The 19,486-nt window shown below is 40.8% G+C and overlaps 1 protein-coding gene across 2 annotated transcripts in view; it reads right to left on the bottom strand.

The window, feature by feature from the left end:
- Positions 1 to 5,382: 5,382 nt before the first annotated feature.
- GBE1 (1,4-alpha-glucan branching enzyme 1) overlaps positions 5,383 to 19,486 on the bottom strand; it is a 148,823-nt gene continuing 134,719 nt past the window's right edge. Inside the window, exons 15-17 of one of the 2 annotated variants that reach the window (XM_082220745.1) lie at positions 18,694 to 18,813; positions 16,416 to 16,481; positions 5,383 to 7,667 (exon numbers count right to left, since the gene is read on the bottom strand). In XM_082220745.1, coding sequence (XP_082076871.1) covers positions 7,611 to 7,667; positions 16,416 to 16,481; positions 18,694 to 18,813 — 243 coding nt within the window. In that variant the 3' untranslated portion in view covers positions 5,383 to 7,610. The remainder of the gene's footprint in view (positions 7,668 to 16,415; positions 16,482 to 18,693; positions 18,814 to 19,486) is intronic. The other variant, XM_082220746.1, reaches the window with a different exon arrangement.

Below are 19,486 nucleotides of genomic sequence, written 5' to 3'. Positions count from 1 at the left end.
TGGAAAGGGGTGGAAGTGGGAAACAGAGGAAATTATCTTTAAAAAAATGAAAAACACCACAAATCCCCCTAACCTGTTGTCTTTGATGTACTTCAGGAACAAAAACTCACCATTAGCAAACAAAGGAAAGGACGGGGTAAGTTCTGATTCTATTATCTCCTTTTACACTGTTAACTTCCTCCCACATCTTTTCTCTCTCTGAGGTAGCTGCTGTCAGGCTTGGGAATTTATCTGCAGTGTAGAAGTCTACAGCCCTCGTTTTAGAGGGCTGGGAAACTGTTTTCAGCCAGAAGGTCAGATATGGTCTCTTCTAGGCAACCTTCAGCTGAAGCTGAAGCTGAGGCTCCAATACTTTGGCCACCTCATGAGAAGAGAAGACTCCCTGGAAAAGACCCTGATGTTGGGAAAGATGGAGGGCACAAGGAGAAGGGGACGACAGAGGACGAGATGGTTGGATAGTGTTCTCGAAGCTACCAGCATGAGTTTGACCAAACTGTGGGAGGCAGTGGAAGACAGGAGTGCCTGGCATGCTCTGGTCCATGGGGTCACAAAGAGTCGGACATGACTAAATGACTAAAGAACAACAAGGCAACCTTCCGGGGCTGGACTCCCACATGTCAGTGACAGGAAGGGTTAGAAACAAAAGCGGGCAGGGCAACAGATGTTCCTCTTACCTTTGTACTGTAGGCTTGTTTCTACACAGACTCAGGCAAGCAAGAAGCATAAACAGAGTAACAGTAATGGTAGTGGCACATTCTAGCCAGGCAAAAACACTCAAGAACGATACAATCAGGGGTGCTGAGGGGTATGGCTTCGGGAGAAGAGGTCTGGCTAGGAAGTGGCTGTGGCCTAGAATACACCTGAGATCCAGACAGAAGAGGCTACATTTGACCATCAGGGCCTGAGATGCCCCATCCCAGCTTTAGACAAATCCCTCCAACTTTGTGGCAGCTATTTCTTCCCCATAAGCACATTCTGTAGGTCTGACTGACACAACCACATTTGTAGCATCAGTCACTTGACTTTTGCATATTGTTTGCACACCACCCCAGGGCGGCAAGAGACTCCAGGGTTTCAAGGTTTGTTTTCCTTGAAATTAAGTGGAGATTGTGCTATCTTTAGGGTATATTGTTTTATTTACACATATACCCAACCTGAGCATAGGATGGAGGGACTCTACCTAGCCTTAGTTTCAACACACTGTTACCACTGATGCAGAGTAAGTTCGAAAGCTGATGGCCACCCCCACCCCCGTGTCCATATTAATTTTGGGAGGTGGGGTTGCCAAAAACTTAATTGTCTAAAACCCTGGAAACAGGCTGCTACTCATTGAAGACCAGGGGTGGCTAGCTCCCAAGAGATTGTGATCTAGTCACTGAGTTAAAAGCTAGCAGTGATCTACCCCCTTTTTGGGGTTCAGGTCAAAGTTGTTGAGCTTTTTTTAGGGAGGGTGAGTGCCTGGTGTAGACAATACTGAGCCAGATGTAGGTCCATGGAGAGGCCATATGGCCTCACCAGGGACCAGCTGTTTTTTTGTTTGATTGAGTTTATAACTTTATTCCAACAAGACTCCTGCCATGGGCCCCAGTCAAACTCTGCATGGGCCTGGCTAGATGAACCGGTGGTCTGGCTCAGTATAAGGCAACTTCCTGTATCCATGTGTTGGTGTATGAGTAGCATACGCCTGGCCAATCAGTGCTATGCACACTTGCGGCCATTTGTCATTTATGAATTGTTCATAGGCGTGTCCATGACAGCGATGCTGACTTCCCTAATATGTGGCCTGGAGGCTTTTCAGTCAGTTTGGGATTGTAGTCTCTACAGGGCTGGTCCAATGTGTTTTGCTGCCTGAGGTGTAGCCTGGATAGCCCAGTTGGATAGAGCATGGTGCTGATAATGCCAGGGTTGCAGGTTTGATCCCTGCATAGGGCAGCTGCATATTCCTGCATTGCAAGGGGTTGGACTAGTTGATCCTCAGAGCCCACACATCACGGTTCATAGCATCCAAGATTAGCAATGTTACTTTGGTAGCTGAGGTAGACCATCCTGCAAGTGTTGCTTCTCCTGCCTGGTGGTGAAAATGCAACAAAGTAGGTAACAATTTGCTTCTGTTTCATGACACTGAAAATCAGTCGCTTGAGGTAGCTGTCTTGCTGTGCCTAATGGTAGGGCCACCCTGACTTTATGAGGTAGAAGAGATGCAGCCTTTCCCTGCTTTGAACTGTGTGCATACATCACTTATGCATTTTAAAAAATATACATAAATCAATGCGTTATCTCCTTATCACCATAATTAGTGGGCTAACATGGTGAAGTCTGACACAACCGTTAATTTTCTGAATGTTGATTCACTGCCATTAATTCCTAGACATTAACTTGAGAAGAAAAATAAAGAGAGGAAATTTAAATCTGATCATTATTACGTTACAAGCAAAAGAGTTTAATGTATTTCTTGGGAGCAAGGCCTCCAGCAAATGGGCTGCCACAACTGTGAATTAATTTCAAAGGAAGCACAGGCTACAGAGCACACCAGTAATCTATCCTGAATGCGATAGTGTCATGCAATACACTGTGAAGATTTTGGTCACAGCCCAGTGTTATCTGAACAAGTATAATCACTCTCATTTGGAAGGAGGAGTTTTCAGACTGCCTGCATTACATAAAATTGGCTGTGACTCTACCACCAGAGAGGAGTCCTAGTTGTGGTTCCATGCCACAAAGAAATTTCTAGCTTTCTGTCTGTTGTATTCCCCTAAACTTTCTCATCACAGAGAAAGTGTGTTCTCATCCTGCCTTCAGTGGGCCTGATTAAGAGATCTGCATAGGTCAGAGATGTATTCCTCCTGATTCTCTTCTGGAATCATAGGAGTTTGAAGGGACCCCAAGGATCATCTAGTCCAACCCCCTGCAATACAAAGCATCCATGACAGATGGCCATCTAACCTCTGCTTAAAATCCTTCAAGGCAGAAGAGTCCACCTACTCCTGAGGGAGTCTGTTCCACTGTTGAACAGCTCTTACTGACAGAAAGTTATTCCTGATGCTTAGTCAGAATCTCCTTTCTTGTACAGTGGTGCCCCGCAAGACGAATGCCTTGCAAGACGAAAAACTCGCTAGATGAAAGGGTTTTGCGGTTTTTGAGCTGCTTCGCAAGACGAATTTCCCTATGGGCTTGCTTCGCAAGACGAAAACGTCTTGCGTTTTTTGCAAGTTTGTTTCCTTTTTCTTAACACCGTTAATACAGTTGTGACTTGACTTCGAGGAGCAACTCATAGAACGTGGTATGGTAGCCTTTTTTGAGGTTTTTGGCGATTTTTGAAGCTTTTCCAAAACTTTTCCGACACCGTGCTTCGCAAGATGAAAAATTCGCTAGGCGAAAAAACTCGCGGAACGAATTAATTTCGTCTTGCGAGGCACCACTGTAACTTGAATCCATTGGTTTGAGTCTTACTCTCTGGAGCAGTAGAAAACAAACTTGCTCCATCTTCTGTGTGACAGCCCTTAAGATATTTGAAGGTAGCTATCAAATCTCTGTTTCATCTTTTCTAGGCTAAACATACCCAACTCCCTCAACCATTCCCCATGAGGCTTGGTTTCCAGTCCTTTAATAATCTTGTTTGCCCTCCTGTGCACACATTCCAAATGATCAATATCCTTCTTAAACTGTGGTGCCCAGAACTGGACACAGTACTCCAGGTGTGGTCTGAGGTAAGACAGAGAAGTGCTATTACTTCACTTGAACTGCAACCTAACTCCCATCAGCCCCAGCCGTCTTGACAAATGGTCAGGGATGATGGGACTTGTAGTCCAACAACATCTGGCCACAGGTTTCAGTCTTTGGTATGGGTAGTAATGGACTGTTCATATGACCGTCTTTTCAAAAACTTGCAAGGAGTACTCAGAAGTGGAAAAATGGGGTTGAAACAAACATTCACCGCTTGATACCAAATGCAATGATGATGCATTTGAGTTGGCAACCTGCACCCCAATTTCAAATGGAACAAAATTATGCCCTCTTCAGTCAATCAGAAAAGCCCTCTTTAAACAACCAGTTCAGACCCATAGTGAGAAAAATGTGTCCCATCTACCAGGAGACCACTGGCCAAGGTGGAGGAGGGACAGGGGTGATTGCCCCACCTAGTTTTGGTTCTGATCCAACCATTATTGGCTCTAGACACTTCTAGCAGGCATGTGTCCCCATGCCAGATTATCCCCAATGGAATGTTTACTCCCGAAGGAATGTTCAGAAAAACAAATGTTGCTCCCCCACCCCCAATTTATAAGCAGCATAAAAGTCCCCATAGGCCAGTTAGGACTTTTGGTCTGTCTGTCCTGACTAGCAGCACATCTCCAGTGTCTCAGGAAGAGAGCCCAGTGCTGTATGCTTGTCAGGAGGGGGAAGAGGTGCCAGACTGGCCAAGGAGCCTCTGAAACATGGTGCCAGCTTGAAGCTATGGTTCCTCCTCACCATGCCCCATACCTAGTGAGAAGCAGCCCTTATCACTAGCAGACATTATTACAGCTTATATACTGCTGACACAAAGAGTCTACTAGTGTGAGGAGAAAAATGTGAGGGAAGGGGAAGATCAGAATTCTTCCTCTATGATTAGACTGCACAGACAAAGGGACGACTCACGTGAATAGTTATATCAGCTGCAGTAATATCTTTGCCAGCTCCCAGTTGCACTCAGACAGGTTTGGCTTTTCTGAATGTAAGAAATCTCATTATGAGCAACTCTGCTTTAAAGCAAGAATGGATGGCAGACTGTGTTAAACAGAGGGTTCGAAGCCCCATTAATGGCTTCAAGCTTCTGTCAGCCTATGGTTGACAAAGTGAGTAGAAACTAATGCAAAGCTGACTGCCTGGATCTATAGTTGTTCAAAAATTTGTCTTCCTATTCCAACTGGTAGACCCTTTGGGCTAACATTCAAAACACTTAATAGAACTCCATCTACTTTCTACTGAAGCTTTACTGTAGACTATTTACATCAAAATGCACATCTGAATATGAAATATGTATTTAGGACACCAAGCATAAAAATGTGGTTCTACTTGTAACTCCCATCCCCATTTCAGGGTGGATTTCTTTAGCAGTGGATTTCTAAGCATCTGTGCATGAACTGGCATACTTTGAAAATCTTGATCTTGGCAATACAGCAACTTGACATTAAGTAAAGCTAGACTTGGGATCTAGCAACCTTGCAAATCATGTAAAAGCATTTAATGTTGTTTCATTTCTGCTGTGGTTCTAAGCAGAAAAGATTATAATTATTCTGCAATCTTAACTTGCTTCTGCTGATGCCAACATTTTATTTTGCTTAAAGCTTCTGCATGCTTCGGTAATATCTTGAGTAAATCTATGATACCAAAACACCACAAGCATTATTATTTTTTTAACATCTCTCCATTTATTTGCAAGTAATTTTATAGCTTCTAATCATATTATATATTTATTGCTTTTCTTGCACAAAAGTTTGACATGGACAATTGCCTTGCACTGCATTTACATGCCCAGACGCGGGGCCTGTAAAGTTTTCATTATATATTAATAAATCCATTTAACAAAAAGTATATCACATATTTATAGAGCTGTTTATCTCACCTCCAGATTTAAAGGTTGTAAAACAATTACAGATTCACCACGGACTTAAATATGAGAACAGTAACTTATTTGGCTCTTGTTTAACAAACTGTCAAATGAAAAACAGGTAGGATATTAATCAGCACTTTAGCACTTATTGTTTCCCAGACATGATGAACTAAACACAAACAGAAGCTACAACATTTATGAATGCCTCTGTGATCCAGAGGGACTAAACTGAGATTTGTTTTTCTGTTTTCATGGAATATATCCTCCCCCACACCCTCAAAGGCCTTAGGAAATAATTCTTATGTCAGAACTATGTAGGAAGGATGAAATGAATGTTGCTTTGCCCCAGCGATGAATCATGCAATCAGGGGCATAGGGAGGGATGTGTGGTGGGGGTGCGCTACCCTGGGTGTCATCCCAGAAGGGGGTGACAAAATCCCCACTGGGTGGATCGCCATCGCGCCAATCACCCCCCTGGGTGGGTCGCTGACGCATCAATCCACCCCCCCCCAAGATCACTGACGTGACGACTGCCCCTCAGGCAGATTGCCAACGCACCAACTGCCCCCATGCTGATTTGGTTCCAATATAGAAACACTATTGGAGATGCAGGGGAAGAAATTCTACTTTTATATCTATTGGACCACAGTGGCAGAATATAACCTTACTCTTGAACAATTATGGTGAAATGTTAGGAAAGACATTTGTGATACTTACAAGTGTGCTGTGAATACTGGCACAAGTAGTTTGGAGTTTACAAAGTGAGACAAAGATTGTGGATTCAAATCCTACACAGCAGATATTTTTGGGGGAAACACAGAGGGAAGGAGAAGCCCAATTTCACAAGTGGATTCAGGGTCACACTACGCTGGATCTCACTCAAGATATATAGTGAAGAATCAATTCTATTACGCTAACGTTTTAAATTAATACCTAGCTTGATTGAAATAATGTTCTATACGTGTTCACTCATGGCTAGCAAGTTAGATAGTTTGATTTATAAAGATGTGAGGTCGCAATTTCCAAGCATGATACTGAAGTTGCATGCTTCGCCTGCCATTTGTACAACTGGATATGATGTGCTTTGATACAATGAAACATAAATAAGAGGAGCAGAGCAATGCAAACTATAGGAAGTTGGCATGATTAATACCAGTGCAATTTATTATGTCCTAAATTACCCCAATTCCAAACCCTACTCACACTGGTAGATCTTTTGTTTGGATTGCTTCCTAAGCAATTTATTGTTTGACTTTGTTTTTAGAAAGTACGTTTGGGAATGAGCCTGTGTCTTTAACTGTATTTGATGTTTTGATTTGTTGGAAGCTGCCCAGAGTGGCTGGGGCAATCCAGTCAGATGGGTGGCATATAAATAATAAATTATCATTATCATTATGATGTGCTAGCTCTGTAGGGTATAATACTCAGTACTTTCAGGTGTATCATTCCCCAAAATATATATTTTTTCCAATAGGTTTGTTAAATCTAACAACCTGGCTTTTTAATGGTTTAACACATGAAAACACTGAAAACGTTCAATAAGCTTGGAACCCACTGTCAAACAAATACATAAGGCCGCCTTTGAAGGCAACAACATCATTATTTATTTATTTCTAACACAAAATGTCATCTAATGAAAAGCCTGCATTCAGTACCAAAATTATAAATGCGATTGAAGCAAATAGCTGAAAACAGTGAAGGCAGTTTTTGAATTATTTCTCATAAAATAGTGGAAGAGTTACTTTGAGGATACCAGCTGTTCTGAAATCTAAGTCTGTTAACAATCCGTCGAGTTGTCAACAATGCACTTTTCTTTCCTCTGATTTTAAATGCTTATTTCTTTGAATAAGCATTTCACAACGGGAAATTATAAACAAACAATAGGCGCATATTTAATGCTCTCAGTATTAATATGTATCTTCATATAGAAAAGTTTCCAAACAGTAAACCCTGGATATCTCTCTCCACAAAATGGTGCCTGGCCTTTGACATCATGGATCTAATTGTAGGATGGATGTCTTCAGTTTTGGATATCCATATTCTGAAGCACTAGAGCCACTCTGCTTGGAATGTACACCTAAAAAAAAGAAAAGGGGAAAACTCACAGATTGTTCACAATATGCCTTTGGGATGGGTCAAGATATAAATCTAAATAACGTACTATAAGTGATCTACTGTTTGAACATGAAATATACATTTAAGAACCGAACTTTCATGAAATGTGCCATCAATATTAATTAAAAGCAGAGTGCAATTATGGATGGGACATGCTGTCTCAATGCCCACAAGGCAATAGAAATTATACACTTCCTTTCCCTTTGCCACTTCCTAAAGTTAGATCTGGCGATAGGTTTAAATGCAATTACCACTAGAGGGCTCCATGTGATTTACAATCACCGATTTCAGACATCTGAGGACATTCGGGTCGATACACTGTACAGTGATAAATGACAAACTCTTACTACTGCATTTGAGCTCTATTGTGTTCTGAATTAAAGCTGCCCCAGGTCCGTGATGTCATTTCATACAGGTAAATGCAAGGTATGACACAGCAAGGCACTTGAAAATACAGCGCCGAAGCAGGTTTTATGGTATTGGTTCTTGAGCAGAAAAACAAGCCACTCGTTTGCCTTTGCATGTTGAGACTTAAGTTCTTCCACTGGCATTCTGACACTGAAACTTTTAATCTCATTTAACCTGATCCACTTTTTGTTTTCTCTTCTTCAGAAGCACTTCTCTTAACAAGGGTGGAAAGGAACCTGTGGCAGCATATTCCGCACAATGCTGCTTCCGAGCACAGATTAGATTCACAACTCAAAACATGACAGATATGTTCTGTTTACCAATTACCTTGCTACGTCGTAGTTTACAGACTGCTGAATGCAATTGATCACGTAAACTGAACTCAATAACAATGCAATTAGAAAAGAGTCGGCAGATGAGTGAAGATTGCAGCCTTCCTGTTTGACAATGCCAGTGTTTAAGACTTTCCTCCTCCTGGCATTCCTAATATAATGCTATTTTCAGCCATGTTATCTCCTAGCAAGAGTCTGACTGACGGCATGAAAAGCTTTTATAGTCGGCAACCGGAATGAAAGGTGTAAAGCAAACAGCTTTAGGAAAAAAGGAAAAGAACAGCTGATCTTCATCGAACCAGACTGTAGCATGTCCAATGCATCTCAGCTCTCGCCGGTGAACAGAGTGTTTTTCCCCCTAAGGTTTCTGTGATAAATAACTCCTACAAATCTGCTCAGCAGGGAAGAAAATGTGAAATACACTTGGGATGGCGTCATGTGCCCCCAAATGTACGTGCAAAGGGGGAAAAATTATAGCTGTAGCTTTTTTGCACTTATTTACTACTGCAGTTTTAAGTGCCAGAGGATTTATTTCCAAATCGCTTTAGATAAACCAAGTCAGAGAGATCTAAGCAGCTGGCAGCTTGAAACAAGGAAAATTAGCACAATGTAGAAAAGCTGCTGCATTCTAGACAATCTTTCAGGACCTGAAAAAATGTGGAAGATTACTATCAAGGCAACTGGATTGCTGTGAAACAGATACTTCAAGGAAAAGAATAGGTCTGTGTGCCTTAAAATCTGACTAATTTGTGGCTATTAGACACACACACACAACTTTGTTACCAAGAGATCTGCTTCCACAGAATTGCATGGAGATGAATAGGTGCATTAAGCAGGTATGTACTTTAGAAACTGGTATTACACACCCAATTTAGTAATAAAATAAAATCAGATTTTGGGATTATCATTTTTTTAAGAATGGAAATTCCTTTTAAGAACCCCAGCTTTAATTATTTTTAATTGAAGTATCAGGGTACCTGAAAGGCTGTGTCCCCTGCCATCCAAAAATAAGATGACATGTGGAAGGCCAACCTAGCCTCATTGAAGAAGCTTGAGTCTTTCTTCCTGCTTGCCAAAAGAAATACTCATCTCCAGCTGCCAATGCCCTGGGACTGCAGAAGCAGGAGGAAAGGGCACTCTGTCCCCACTCATGGACCAACTATTATATTCACACAAGAACCCCAGCAAGAGAAAATATGTATGTCTTCAGCTGGAAGTAAACAGCTACTTCTAGCTATGCATTCTGACTTTTAAAAGCCTTTCCTCTCCTCTCCTTTCCCTTGTGTGATTTTGTCAGCCTTCTGACAGTGCCTGACACTTAAAAAAAAAAAGATGTAAGCCACTTTGGGAGACAATGTTTTCTTTAAAAAGGATTAAAAATATAGTAACTACATAGACAAATGAACTGTATTTAAAAATGGCCTGGTGTAAATAAATTATATAGGACTGTTATATAACCAAGCCTACATTGAGCCTGCTTTTCTGTGTAAAAGATGGCAAACTATAAAGCAAAGATCTCCAACCTGAGGTCAAGCATCAAAAAGTATGACGTAACTGGTCATACAATATTATGACAAATTATGATTATGTGGTTTGCTTGGCCACCTTACACAGGGAATGAAAGAGAAACCCATGACTTCCACAGTTGTCCATTTGTTTTTCAGAACAGCTGTGCTGGCTGGGACTGATAAGAGACATGGTCCGAACCATCTGGAGGGCACCACGTTGGTGAAGGCTGTATTAGCAGATGTAGTTCAGTCGTGTGCATTACATGTCTGAAGTTTTTAGAGTGTACTTACAGGCAGTATGAAGAGTCCGTTCAGCTGAAAGCTAGAATGTTCTAATTAATTTTTTAAAAAACTATCTAGGAAGCCTACTTATTCAAGTGATGTATGAATGGGTTTGGTACATAATCCTTGGAGGTTACAGAGGCATTTATTCTAATGTAGCACATGCAGATTTTGCCAGCACTGTTTTTCGTATCCTGCTCCTGATAAGGACACAGCTGGTACAGCTTGGATGAAGAAGGCTATCTGTTTCTCCTTTCACCTTTTGGTTCTTGCACTTTCTGTCTTATCTCTCTCTTCCTCTCCATTTCCCCCTTTCGTCCCCCTTTCTACTGATGATCTTTAGGGGCAAAAGGCAGACAAAACAAACAGGGGAGGAAGTACAGCTATGAGGATGCAACAATGATACCAAAACATATTTGGCAGATCATCTTTGCCAATCTGTTCCCTGTTTTAAAACAGTGTATCTTCTAGTTACAAACCCTTGGTCTATGCAAATGTCTATTTAAAAAGGCAAACTAAAAAAGAAGAAGCCTATATTACATCCTCCAAAGTCAATATATAAATCCTTGTCAGAAAACTAATGGGTTGGATCCAAAGGACTCCTCACAGCGATTTGATAATTTTGTCAATGCTCTATTACGAACCAGATCTCTGAATCCCAAATATTGATTCTCTGGAAATATTAGTCTCCAAGGACAAACTCTCTTTCTTCCATTAAGGGATTACACAGCTTAGTCGCTTATATTAAGAAGTGCTGCTGAAGACTTGCATACCATGAATTAGTTGGGCTTCTTTCACATGACAATTTTCCTAAACAGTTTTCACACAAAAGGGAAAAATGTATGTATTACTGTCATGAGGGATGAATTCACATGCAAGAAACATGCATTTTCATAATTTTCCTACTGATTTTTTTAACCATTTGTATACTGTATTTCTTTATAGCCATTTGATTTTGGTCAAACAAAGAACTTGTGTGGTGAGGTAGGTTAGATAAGACTTAATGCCTTGCCCAACACCACTCAAATTAACTGGGAAGGAACAGAATCAGAATTGTTAACCCCCAAACTAGCACTTAGCTGCTGTAGCAAATGGGTTCAGTATATCTGTAAAGAGGTCTGTGAGAAAGTATATCTAGACAAGATGCAGGTTAAGGGCCCTATATTTCAATTAGCTTCAATTGTTCTAACCTAGCCCTATTTTTTAAAACAGAACTTATGCTTCTGACAGTATCTGGACATAATATCTGCCCCAGACATTCACTTCCCTTTTATTCCTAGGATGGAAAACATTCTATTCAGAAGACTGATGTATCATCCTTCATGGCTGACTCCTTGTCAGTTTCCAGCGCACAAAGACAATAAAATACAACAAAGGTTGAAAACTTTCTCCCCAAGCAGAAGAACCACCATCCACAGAACCCTTGCACTGTCAGAAGTGAGCTTTTTGTTGGCTCTTACCCAAACCATTGCCAACGCCAAGTATCAATTCAGAATATCCACTGTCTCACCTATAACACATGGGTAATAGCATATTGGTGGCAATTCACACCAAATTCCTCTTTCAGTTGGTTCATGTAGACAATGAAAGGTACAGGGCACTAGGTGGACACTTGCAAGACTCTGCAGGGATTGTGCTGTTGTCTCTCAATAACACCTTCTGGAAATGGCACTTCGGGCAGGAGTGGAATTAGCTTACGACTGTGCCTCAAATGCCACGTTCACAAAACTAGTCCAAAAAAGATGCCGTGGCTGAAGGCCACTGAAAGGTCCAAGATAACCTTGACAGATTTACCTTGACAGATTAGAGAACTGGGCCAAAAGAAACAAGATGAACTTTAACAGGGAGAAATGTAAAGTATTGCACTTGGGCAAAAAAAATGAGAGGCACAAATACAAGATGGGGGACACCTGGCTTGAGAGCAGTACATGTGAAAAGGATCTAGGAGTCTTGGTTGACCACAAACTTGACATGAGCCAACAGTGTGACGCGGCAGCTAAAAAAGCCAATGCAATTCTGGGCTGCATCAATAGGAGCATAGCATCCAGATCAAGGGAAGTAATAGTGCCACTGTATTCTGCTCTGGTTAGACCTCACCTGGAGTACTGTGTCCAGTTCTGGGCACCACAGTTCAAGAAGGACACTGACAAACTGGAACGTGTCCAGAGGAGGGCAACCAAAATGGAAACTATGCCTTATGAGGAACGGCTGAGGGAGCTGGGCATGTTTAGCCTGGAGAAGAGGAGGTTAAGGGGTGATATGATAGCCATGTTCAAATATATAAAAGAATGTCACATAGAGGAGGGAGAAAGGTTGTTTTCTGCTGCTCCAGAGAAGCGGACATGGAGCAATGGATCCAAACTACAAGAAAGAAGATTCCACCTAAACATTAGGAAGAATTTCCTGACAGTAAGAGCTGTTCGACAGTGGAATTTGCTGCCAAGGAGTGTGGTGGAGTCTCCTTCTTTGGAGGTCTTTAAGCAGAGGCTTGACAACCATATGTCAGGAGTGCTCTGATGGTGTTTCCTGCTTGGCAGGGGGTTGGACTCGATGGCCCTTGTGGTCTATTCCAACTCTATGATTCTATGATTCTATAACAACTATCAGGGTTACATTCCACCTGTCTTTCATTAAAGCAGAAAGGCAGCTTCTGTGCCAAAACCAGGCCTAAAACTGGATTGAAACAGGTATAGATAACGTCTTACCCAAAAGGAAGAGCACAGAAAACACTCTCAGGAATACTTTACTCAAGAAGGCGGCATTTGTGACTGACTGACTGGATAACACTCCATGGATAAGTTTCTTCACTACCATCACTGCTCATCTCCCATCCTGCTCCATTCCCCTCAGATGTCTGATAAAACAGGGAGCTAACTGGATCTGCACTCTGGGTGAGGGCACTTAGTTATGATCGTGTCAAGTGCCTGAGTCATCTTAGCATTGCACAGAGAGATTAGAGCTCTGACAGGACAGCTGCGCAAAGTGGAAACTCCCTAAGGGCACTCAAGTATCTTATCAGATTCCATTAGCCTCTGGGAGCAGACCATTCTGATAGATTCAACATGCCATCCTCCAGGAAGACAAAGAAATTAGTGAAAAACACAGCTCCTCCAAACACTTAGCCACTCATTCAAAGTGTGGCCTGCCACATCAAACTAATGGCATGAACATTCCATTGGGTGTGCAATGAAATGTACAAAACAGAAAGCATTTGTTCTGAAAAGTACCTGATTTAATGTAAATAAATGACCACATTAATTTGTGCATTAGAACAGGTGGGGGGAAAAACAGACGAAAATAAAAATACAGCTAAATGAGTGGCTGCCATAGAATAATGCACAGGAACTATCAACTAATGAATGCATGCCATGAATCCATGGAAAATATGGAAATACAAAATGGTCAGCATATACTTATCACCTCTGAAAAGTGGATATTTGCTACTTTGTTGTACCGGTCTTTCTCAAAAAAGTCAAGAATGGCTTATATAAATGTTACAAGGTATTTCCTATCCTTGTGCCTTACTTGCCTAGGATTACAAGCACTTACCTGGAGGACTTAATTCTGAGTAGACGTTTAGAGGCTTGAACTGTTGAGCTGTTCAACTTCAGCGGTAGAACTGTGCCATATACTTTCAACACGTACTAAAGACCAGTCCCCCCACACTTGCTGACTTCTTATTTATAAAGCACCTCACTGGATTCAAATACATACCTCTTACATCATAATAAGACTCCTTCCATAAAAGGAAAGGAACAGTCTTTGGAGCCAACTCACTGGACTACAAGAAACATGTGCACTGTTATTTTTTAAAGGAAAAATCAAGGCAATTGAACAAAACTTGACATTGTATCTGCAGCTCTCTGTATTTTTTCCAATTTGTTAACATAGTTTGTGGAACATGATTCTTCTTCTTCTGTGGCGATCACTCATAGCTGAGTGATACCTCTGAATGATTACAGGGCTCCACAAAAGGTATTAGCAGTATAGACAAAGTGCTGTTGTGCTCATGTCCAGTTGTAGTTTCCTACAGGCATCTAGTTGGGCACTGTGAGAACAGGACGTTGGACTAGATGGACTAGATGATCCAGCCACCTCGCCTTATGTTCTTATGTAGAAGTACACAATAAACAACCTACAGCACCACCCTTCATTTATATCGCAGGTAACAAAAAGGAAGAAAAGTAGGGTTTATCTTGAGTTAAGGAATTGGCAAATAAAAATACGTTTATCAAAAAGGTCACCCCTTACATAATTAAAAACAGTTAGCAAATGAGTACCATTTGGTTATAAGTACTGAAGTAATGATGAACGACCTTGAAAGAGATAAGTCAGGAAGGAAGCAAAAATAGCAAGGAAAATATTATTTGGATTAGTGATGAGTGGAGAAATGAGGCGTTTGGATAATTAACATGTATCCGAGTCCCAGCTAGCCTTGTTGGATTCTAAAACTGTTAATAGCTTTAAAACCTATTCCTGTATAACAGACTGTGTGTCTGCCCATATGCCATTACCGTAACTGCAGTAAGCAACTTCTCGGTGTAATGAACCTTACAACTTCAATTTATCACTTGCTTTTTCTCACGTATTTTTCACAGGACACTCTCCTCCCGCTTTTCCCTTCTCTTTTCCCTCGGACAGAATTAAAGTAGCCTTATCCCGCCACAGATGCTATCTGTATCACAGATACACTCTTGCAAATTTGTACTTGGCATTTTATGTGGGCTTGTTGATGTTGCTTTTGTTCTGGTGCATGGAAACACCTAAGTGCTTCAAGCGGATGGATCTTGGCAGACTTAGCTAAAGTGCATAGCCATTATAAAATCACTTCTAAGAGAATTACATAAGTTTGGTTCTGTATTGTTCTTTCATCTCCTTGGGGCTACAGGTACTGCCCTCAACTAGAGACAGAATGTACTTACTGCTGGAATGATATACAATATTTAGGATTTGCAGCAGAATCCCCACCATTGCTGATTATACACCATGGGAGCTTCCAATGAAACATGTATTTTAGATCACCTGCGTGTCTCAAAATAGGAGCTCTGCTTGTATCTTTCTGCTATGCATGTCCTCTCCACTGGTGATGCATACTGTGGTCTGGATTTTGCAGGTAGTTCCAGGAAATGAAGGCCCATTTTTGGACAGGAACCAGAAACAAGCAAGCTCCCCTGCTCTCTTCAACTTTGATTTTATGAGAATGGAAATGACTCTTTCCCCCATTCATGTATTACTCATCTGTAGATATTGCTTACTTGGAGTGGGACTGTACTTTTAGTCCAGTCTCTGACATCGCATCACCTTCCTCAAACAACTGCCTGTTGCCACAGTTGTCTAAAGCAGAAGTGAGCTTCTATTCACATGTAGGGGCTCTGTGCAACTGGGGCACCCACATAACTCAATGTCCCAATTACATGGCACCCCTACACGTGACCAGGAGTGTATTTGAGAAACTGTCCTTGCTCCAAAGTAATCACAGTAACACCCAGTACATAAGTAATACGCAAACATGGCTTAAAATATACTAATTGATTCCTGGGTTCTCTAAAGAACTGTGTGATCCACATTTCCCCTTTTTTAGTTGCTGCTGATTTGTGAATGGGCAAATTCCAGAAAATTGTGTGTAGAGCTCTGCTTGCACACCATTTCTGCTGGATGGAATTGTTCTGAATAGCATGAGCTGTGATAAGGCCGGGGGGGGGGGGGGAATGAACAGAATTTTGAGATCTGCTTGTCAGCTGATCAGGGCTCCTTCAGCTCAGACATGGAACAAAAGTGTTATTTTTAGCAAACCACCGTACAGTCTATAGCTTACAGAAATATCCACATTCGTTTCTGTAAGTTCAGATGCACAATACATGGTGGAAAAATAAGAAGCTCCCATATACTCTGTCAGACCACTGTTCCCTCTGGCTCAGTATTGTCTACCATGATTAGCTGTAGCCTTCCAGGATTTCAGACAGATAGGGCTTTTGCCAGCATGACCTGGAGATACCAGGTACTAAACCTGGCACCTTCTGGATGCAAAGCAGATGCTCTACAATTGATCTATGGTCCTATGGTGGTGGGGTGGGGATTAAAATTAAATTGGCTCCAGGCACTGAAGAAGAGGACCCTGCCCTTCGGAGAGGGAGGGAGGTGCTACAGTTTGGGCTGGCACACTTTTATCTGCAACTTTACCTCCAGGTAGTATGTGTGCTGTTGTCCTCGGGGCTGGCGATCACTTGCACTCAGTGAATTGGGTTGCTGAAGGATATAAAGGAGAAGTGTGACCCACACTTTTGGGCTTTGTAACTAACATAGCAGTGCACTTGCCATGCCACAACCTGCAGCTACTTCAAAATTATATTAGTTCATTCATTACTTGGCTTCTATCTTCTTTCCCACCCTACATGCTTTATTTCACATGCACTTGCCAAGATCCTTCTCTACCATAGTTTTAGCCTCTGGGCATGTTTATTTTCTACTATGCATCGCCAATATTCATGCCAACTTGGAAGTAAGGTATGGTTAATAAGACACACAATTATTATCTTACACTGTTAGCTGTGTTAATGTTTACTGCTAGAGTAGTGGAAGGGGAAATGGGATAATGGCATTATTGTGTTGTTTCTTGGGATTCAATTTGATTTCTGACCAAAACATAGTATTTTGTTGCTTTGGCTTCTGTTGTGTGTGTGAAATTGATACTTAATTTTCCACTGAATGCAAAATGTAGCAGCAGAATAAATATACATTTCTTCCAGAAATGGTAAACTAACCATTCACAATGTTTTAAAGGTTTAAAGCGGTACAAAACTTGGGTAACCAAAACTTCCTATTTCCTCAAAGAGAAAGAAAAATTAAGTTAGAAGCAATTTAGGGATTTTATTAACAAACGTTATAACGCTTAACATGGTATTGTAATTGTAGGAGAAACAACTTGATATTGGCAGAGTTACACCTTTAGTCCATACAGAATGGGGCTGGGGGACACTAATTAGTGGTGCCACAAAGGTTCAAAATACAAATTTGCCTATGTTGAAATGGTTAGATGCAATATGAATCAAATGCAATTTCTCTGAAAAGTTCTAATATAGCTTTAAATGCAAAATAATAATCTGTACACATTCACTGTTTGCTTGGCTTAACAAAGTCATGCCTTCAAATTTCATCAATGTCTGTCAAACCTCCTCCCTGCAACCACTCCCCCCCCCCAAAAAAAAACACCATCCTAGCCATTTAATAGTAGTGTATGGAAATGCATGACAATTTGTTTATTCCAAAAATGGGCAGCCTCTGAATCAGGCTGGTGCATACCCAAACTGAACTATGAGCCAGGAATGTGGTCAGCTATCTTATCCTGTAAGGCCTGCAAGCCTGGAATGGATGCACCCATTATACTAATATTTGTGAGAAGGGCTTCAAATTTCTAGTGATGTAACCATTTTCTTCAGTAAGTTGCTAAGGAAAGTGAAGATGGTAAAAAGCCCATATATAATGTAAATGCGTAAGTAAATTTAGAGATGAGTCCAAGTGTACTGGAAGAACTCGAAAGAATGATCTACAAAAAATGCAAGCATGTACAGAGACTATGCACATACCTCTTTGGATCACAGTATTAGCCAATATAGTGAGCTCATAATTTGTAAGAAATAGTGTATCAGTGTAATGGGATATGGTTATAAATGTAAAATAGAACTGAAACAATGGGTTGTATACAACTCAGAGTAGATCTTCTGAATTTAATGGACCTAAATCAGCTGTCTATTGGGTCTACTCTAAGTAGGACTATCATTGTGTGTAAGCCAATGAATCAAAGGAGCAAAAATATTCTCCCCACATACTATCATGTTTTTAGGTCACCAAGAAAAAAAGAGAGAGGTATGGTTTAGACATTGCTAAGTATAACCGAAAGTGAAAATAATTCACGGAACCCTAAGAAAAAAAAGCATATGTATCTACAGAACTTTGAAGAATTGTCAAACTAGTAATTTGTTACTCCTTGTTTAGGGGGCTCCCTAAGTCACTACTGGAAAAATTAGGATGTTGAGGCCTGTTCATGCAGACAGACTCAAACACACACAGAGCAAAACTCAAAGTTTATATGTAAAAGGAAATAGGAAAACATGCAAGTTACTGAGGCATGAAAATGCGACAATTCAGAATTAAACAGCATGAGAAAGAAAATGCAGACTAAAATGGTTTCATGCTTAGTTATTTCAGATAATTGTTGTATCTTGTTCAGTTATACTTGATATAGGATATTGAGGAACATTATTGTCCAACTATCAGTTGGCCCAAGTCACACCGCATTCACTGATGGCCTTTAGTTTAATCTTAAGATTTTCATGCAAACTTCAGTAGTCATATTTCAGAGACAAAAGGCATAATGCAGGTTTTTAATAGGGAATGTAAAATGTTAGCTATCACTGCAGACATACCTTTGCAGAAGTGAAGTAGAAAAAAATGTACTTACCAAAAGAGAATTAGGCCGACCGTTATGTCCATACTCCTGTGAGAAGAATTCTGTATTATGGTCCAGTCTGTTATGTCCTGCATACTCCGGAGCATCAGAATCCAGTGCAATTTTATACTTAAGGTAACGGTTAAGGAATTTACACTCGGTATAAACTGAAAATAGTTAATAATAAATGGAACCAAAGCAACTTAAAACTACCAAAATGAACTTTTCATGTAATATAACACATAGAGATCCCAACTGTGTTTGTCACACTACTCTAGAACATCACTCTAAAAGAAAAGTGCAGTCTATTCCCCAACTACATGTAACAGAATACTATCAACTGTAGCAGCAAATGTATCCCTCAGATTTACTAGTCATCTGTTTTACTAAAAGTTTAGTAAGAATATAATCTTGCAAGCACTATATTTTGTACCAATGAAATTGAAAATGGCAGTTCTTCCTCACCTGGAATCATAGAAAGTTTCGAAATCACCCTCTTTTTTGACACAGCAGCACTAACATAACTAAATCATTATCAGAGTAGACCTATTGTAAATAAATGCACTTTAAGTATGACTTATATGGATCTCACCCTTTGCATGTAACAACAACAACAACAACAACAACTGCAACAACAACAGGGAAAAAAATTCTCAATAGAGAAGTCAAAGACCTAGTTTGCATGACACAGTAAACCGAACTAAGGCTTATCCAGACCAGGCCAATATGTGAGCTCCCAAAGAGAAGCTTCGTCCCAAACCATAGTTTGACTTTCTATCAGGCAAACCAGGCCAATGAAGTAATG

Source organism: Podarcis vaucheri (assembly GCF_965113315.1).
Source record: "Podarcis vaucheri genome assembly, chromosome: 4".
NCBI lineage: Eukaryota > Metazoa > Chordata > Lepidosauria > Squamata > Lacertidae > Podarcis > Podarcis vaucheri.
The sequence above is the reverse complement of the archived record's forward strand: the minus strand, read 5'-3'. Positions and strand labels throughout refer to the sequence as shown.